This window comes from Heloderma suspectum, chromosome 3 (genome assembly GCF_057233095.1).
Source record: "Heloderma suspectum isolate Gila_16-S chromosome 3, 16-S_ref, whole genome shotgun sequence".
In the NCBI taxonomy this organism is placed as follows: domain Eukaryota; kingdom Metazoa; phylum Chordata; class Lepidosauria; order Squamata; family Helodermatidae; genus Heloderma; species Heloderma suspectum.
The window spans coordinates 112,552,112-112,558,111 of NC_139460.1; the positions used below are offsets into that span (position 1 = coordinate 112,552,112).

Below are 6,000 nucleotides of genomic sequence, written 5' to 3' on the forward strand. Positions count from 1 at the left end.
CGGGGATGAGTCTGGAGGTAAGGAGGCAGCTGGCACCGGGCACAGCTCTGGCAGTACCCCATGACCAGAGTGTTCAAGAGCCAGTTTAGCCTATGGGCTGCCCCCTGTCAGAGCTTTAAGAAACTATATGTGTGGCAGAAGCAGACTTCCCCAATATCTTCTCACTACAGCATCCTCTTCAGGTCCCTGAGAATGCTTCCCAGAGGGCCTACTGAATGGAGTGAGTTATGATGTGTAGTGGGGGAAGGTTCCCTGAAAATCAGGCAGAGGCACCTTCCATGGGTGGCGCCCTTCCGCCAACGGAAGGCAGATCCTGGATCCAAGCCTATAAATCAAACAAGCGTTGTTGTTGTTGTTGATGTTGATGTTGTTGTTGTTATAAAAGAATCTTCAGGTCAGCCAGCCAGATGCTTCTGAAGGTTACAGTCAGTGGTAGGCATTGCCCCTTGTTTGTTTCCTGGCAGTTGGAGGTTTATTTAGCCATTGGAGGATTCTATTTAGCAATTATGGCTGATAGATACTGATTGACAGATTCACAGCAGATAGGTCAACTCATGGGGCGGTATCTAGCGCTGCCACAGTGCTAGCATAAGCCAACGCTAGCACTACGTCATTAGCGCTTACTAAGCAAAGAGAAAAAGCAGTGATTTGCGGCCAATTCTCAGCAGCGCAGTTTGCCACTGAAACTAGGTGGCAAATCACTGCTTTTTCCCTTTCCTTTGCCGCAAGTGCTAATGACATTATGCTAGCATTGGTTGACCCTAGCACTGTGACAGCACTGGGTACTGCTCATGCAGATTTTCCAGGCCACCCAAGCAAATGGTCACGGCCACATTTTGTGGTATGGAGAAGCCACAAGTTAGGTGTGTGTTGCATGGAAAACTTACTACCTTTTGTATGTTCTGAACTTACTGGTAATCAGTTTTATCAGGTGACCCCGAGTTCTGAAATTATCAGTGTGAGAAAGAAATTTCTCTCCATCTATTCTTTGCAAACCAATTATAATTTAGCTTGCTTCTTTAAAATGGTAGTTGGCACTTGAGAGTGTCCATATAGCATTTTTGTTTCCAGCATTTTAAATTGAGAGCCTGCTTGAAACCCTAGGCCAGCCTTCCCCAACTGGATGTCCTTTCAGATGTGCTGTACTACAACCCCCATCATCTCCAGCCAGCAGTTTCAATTCTTCAATTTTTGGCATGGGGGGGGGGATGAAAACTCTGGTGGAAGAGGCTGGGAGAGGTAAGAATTTTGGAGAATTTTCTCCTGGGGAGGGGCAGGGTTCTCCCGCCTGGCAGTTATTTTTTGAACTCCCAGGAGACCCTGTGACCTCACCGTCTCCAATAGGCATTCAGGAAGAACTCCCAGCTGGAGAAGAGTCCTGGGTTCCTGCAAGTGCAGGGGCGTTTTTAAAATAATCAAAAATAGGAAGAAGACTCCTCAAGAATCACCTACACCTAAAAAAGGTACATCAAAACCCTGTCCCCTCCCCAAGGAGAAAATTCTCCAAAATTCTCCCCCTCTCCATGAAAGAGGCAGAAAAAAGAATGCGTCTTTCACAGGGAGAGAGAAAGTTCCCAAAAATAGGAGGCAGGATTCGGCACAGCACTAGTTCATACACAAGAACAATATGTGTATTAAAGTAAACTGTATTACTCAGCAGAAGTCCTGACTTAATACCATTATTTATGCATGATGTAAGATCCTAGTGCCTGTATTTTTGTAGTTGTACATACTTTATTGATGATCTTTCTATGCTGTCCTGTAGGGTCATATGGAGACATCTATGAGAGCAGTTCACTGCGGCCAGGGCAGTGCTCTCTTTCTCAAGGGAACTTATCGCTGCCTTCCCCTCAGTGGCAGGGGAGCAACACAGAATTAGATAATGGAAAACAAATCATCCGAAGGAGTCAGACTACAGCTGCCCTTCCTGAGTGTCGTCCTCATCCCCCCCTCTCCCGGGTTTGCAGCACCCCACAAACGGTAGCTGGCAGAAGGAATTCCAACCAGTCCAATTCAGAGCAGCATTTGTCTGTGAGTGACACAGAGCACCTTGTAGCGCATGACCCAGATGCCACTTGTTTGCACAGCACAGTGAAGCCGTGGTACCTGAAGCAAGCCGAAGTCATTCAGAAAGAGAGGCCACCACCGCCTTATCCTGACAAAGTGAGGCAAAGTTCCACCTCACCACTCCAGCCAGCTGAGCATTCGTTGTGGAGGCTTCGGAGGCTGGAATCCCGTCCAGGGGCCATTGGAGCAAGAGTAATGACTCAAGTGCCTGAACAGCCTGCCCTGTGTGAGGAGCAGCAGGATAACACACAGAGGAAGTGCTCTGCTCCAGATGGAGAGCAGAACAGTAAAAATTTGTCAGAACCAGACTGGCATGACTGGCAAAGGGATCGATGGCAAATTTGGGAGATTTTATCACCTGATAATCCAGATGCTCTCCCCGAAACATTAGTATGAGTAGAGAGATACCAGCAGTGTCCATGCTTTTCCTAGCTAGGGAAGGAATGGTACTGGTGGACTGGATTTCAGCTTTGTTTTATACCAAGCAAATGCCATTTAATTTTTTAAAAAAACTATGTTCACTTTATAAAGAATTTTAAAAGCACTGTAAAATTTATGAACAATTTTTCTGGTTTTGTACTCATCATGAGAAGGAAAAATGAGATGACAATTCCAGCCCTAACCACTCTGTAAAATATAAGCTGTATGTACGATAAAACTACAGCCTTGATGTTGCTAAGATGTATTTATGTATCTGCAGTTCAGATGATTGTATATTCTGCAAACTGTTTTGTTTTTTGGTATGATAGTATTGTGTTCATATGCAGGAGGAGACAAACAACCTTGACTGCTTTTTTTGAATAATAATAATAATAATAATAATAATAATCACTGCACTTAGTAATATTACCACAAGATGCATTGAGGCTCTATTGGAGGTGCACAAGCAGGTTTCTGTGCTTTTAAGATATTTTCACTGACTACAAAAAACACTAATGTGGAATGAAAACATTAAAAGCCATATATTTTATAGTGAGCAAGTTAGAGGGGAAGAGTGTCTGCCATATTATTTGCTTGCAAGTAAAATTTAAGATTTGATGCAATATGGTAAAATATATATTTTTAGACTCTATTAATTTCATTTAATCCTTCAGAAGCAAGGCCATGCCTACAAAATACAAAGGGAACCCAAAGATCCTTCCACCCATTCCAGATCAATTGCAGTTTTATATTCACAGTACATAATATATATTTATAAATATATGTTTTTAAAGCAAACTGGAATCTAAATTAATAACTAAAATAAGTAATTCCCCTTTTTTTAAGCAACAAAGCTTTCAATATTAGGAAAACCCTGATATACGTTAAACAACAAGTATTTACAGGATCCCACATATGGATTCTGAAGTGAATATGACGATTTCACATAAAAATTGTGCCAAAACTGCAATGTTGTACTTGTTAAATGTCGATGTTCAGTACAAGTCATAGCTAAGCTGCAAAAATATTTGGGGCCAGCAGGTGGCAATATGTTGCCATTTTAAGGGTTGTTGCTTTTTCATTTAACAAGGAAAAGGCTTACCTAAGACATTCTTATAAATATGCTCGTCTTAATTTTAATAAAGTTAAAGACTTATCCAGTGCTGTCTTTAAGTTATATCATGTGCCACAATGATGGAATAAAAGTCTACCCAAAAAAATATATATGTTTCCACTTATTGATTTTTAAATTGGCCATGAGCATACAGTAAAACATGACAGCTGGTCAAAGAGGTCAAAGGGCCATAGGAGAAAATGCATATGCTAGTCACAGCTGGAGAAGGACATCATGTGTAAATGTTTCTGTGCTAATGCTAGAAGCCTCCAAGCCAAGATGAGGGAACTGGAGTTCTTGGATTTCACAGAGAATATAAATATAGCGGGCATAACAGAAACCTGATGGAGTGGAGACAATAAGTGGGATACAGTCATCTCTGGATATAAATGCTATAGGAAGGCCAGGGAAGTATGTACTGAGGGTATAGTGTCACTCTGTATTTCAAAGAGGGTATATTGTCAAATAAACTAGAAACCTCAAAAGAATCGCTATGAGCAACAATACCAAGCCCCAAACATAATTTAGTACTGCGGACATGCTATAATCCCTCTGACCAAAATACCCAGGGTGATCTTGAGATGAAGAATGAGGAGCATCCAAAGGAGAAAGTGTTGCAATGGGTGACACAATTACCCTCACATAGACTAGAGAAAAGTGTGCTCTTGTCATGACAAAGACCAGTAAAATTTCTACATACGCTAAACGAGCATGTCCTAGAACATTTGGTGATGGAATCGACCAGAGGAGAGGTGACCCTGGACTTAATTCTAAGTGGCGCCCAGGACCTAGTATGACATGTGAGCAGTGTTGAACTCATTGGAAACTGTGACCACTGAGCTATCAAATCAAATTTAATGTATATTGTAAGTAGAAAATTGCCAAAGAAGTCCAACATGGTCACATTTGACTACATAAGAGGAAACATCTAAAAGTGGGCGTGTTGGTAAAAGGGAAGTTGAAAGGGGAAGTCAAGAGGGTCTCCCCAGAAAGTCTTCCTAGAATGCTTGGGGATTACTCAAACCACAATAGAAGCTCAACTACAATATATACCGCAAGTCAGGAAAAGTTTCACCAAATCCAAGAAGTCACCATTGTGTTTTAACAAGCAGTGTCAAGAAAGCTATTACAGGATTTGCTTATCAATGGGACCTTCTCAAACTGGGGAGAGGTAACGAGTGGGGTACCGCAGGGCTCAGTCCTGGGCCCAGTACTCTTCAACATTTTTATTAATGACTTGGAGGAGGAGGTGCAGGGAATGCTGATCAAATTTGCAGATGACACAAAATTGGGCGGGATAGCTAATACTTTGGAAGACGGAAACAAAATTCAAAGTGATCTGGATAGACTGGAGCGCTGGGCAGAAAACAACAGAATGACATTTAATAGGGATAAATGCCAAGTTCTGCACGTAGGAAAAAGAAACCAAATGCACAGTTACAAGGTGGGGGATACGTGGCTCAACAACACTACAAGCGAGAAAGATCTTGGAATTGTTGTTGATCACAAGCCCAATATGAGCCAACAATGTGATGTGGCTGCAAAAAAGGCAAATGCTATTTTGGGCGGCATTAATAGAAGCATAGCTTCCAAATCCCAGGAAGTACTCGTTCCCCTCTACTCTGCACTGGTTAGGCCTCATCTGGAGTACTGTGTCCAGTTCTGGGCACCACACTTTAAGAAGGATGCAGACAAACTGGAGAGGGTTCAGAGGAGGGCAACAAAGATGATCAGAGGCCTGGAAACAAAGCCCTATGAAGAGAGACTGAAAGAACTGGGCATGTTTAGCCTTGAGAAGAGAAGACTGAGGGGAGATATAATATTACTCTTCAAGTACTTGAAAGGTTGTCACAGAGAAGAAGGCCAGAATCTCTTCTTGATCATCCCAGAGTGCAGGACACGGAATAATGGGCTCAAGTTACAGGAAGCCAGATTCCGGCTGAACATCAGGAAAAACTTCCTGACTGTTAGAGCAATATGACAATGGAACCAATTACCTAGGGAGGTAGTGGGCTTTTCCACACTGGAGGCGTTCAAGACGAGGCTGGACAGCCATCTGTCAGGGATGCTCTGACTTGGATTCCTGCATTGAGTAGGGGGTTGGACTCGATGGCCTTGTAGGCCCCTTCCAACCCTACTATTCTATGATTCTAGGGGAGAAAGGCTTCTTTTGGAAAATTGAAGTGTTGCTCAAATGAAAAGAACAAAACAAAAAGAACACAAACTTGTACAAAACAAAGGTTAGTAGAAAACAAATGTTCTTTAAAAAGGGATTAAAAGAAAATCGTTACATACATCAAAAGCAGGAAACTAATGCAATAGTTGACTATTGGATGACAAGGGAGTTAAAGGTGTAGTAAAGGAGGATAAGGAGATTGCAGATAATGAATTCTTTGTGT

The 6,000-nt window shown here is 42.2% G+C and overlaps 1 protein-coding gene across 4 annotated transcripts in view; it reads left to right on the plus strand.

The window, feature by feature from the left end:
* ARHGAP6 (Rho GTPase activating protein 6) overlaps window positions 1-3,700 on the plus strand; it is a 311,607-nt gene extending 307,907 nt beyond the window's left edge. For all 4 annotated transcript variants that reach the window (XM_084844207.1, XM_084844208.1, XM_084844209.1 and 1 more), the window contains exon 13: window positions 1,766-3,700. In XM_084844207.1, coding sequence (XP_084700333.1) covers window positions 1,766-2,463 — 698 coding nt within the window. In that variant the 3' untranslated portion in view covers window positions 2,464-3,700. The remainder of the gene's footprint in view (window positions 1-1,765) is intronic.
* The last annotated feature ends 2,300 nt before the right edge of the window (window positions 3,701-6,000 follow it).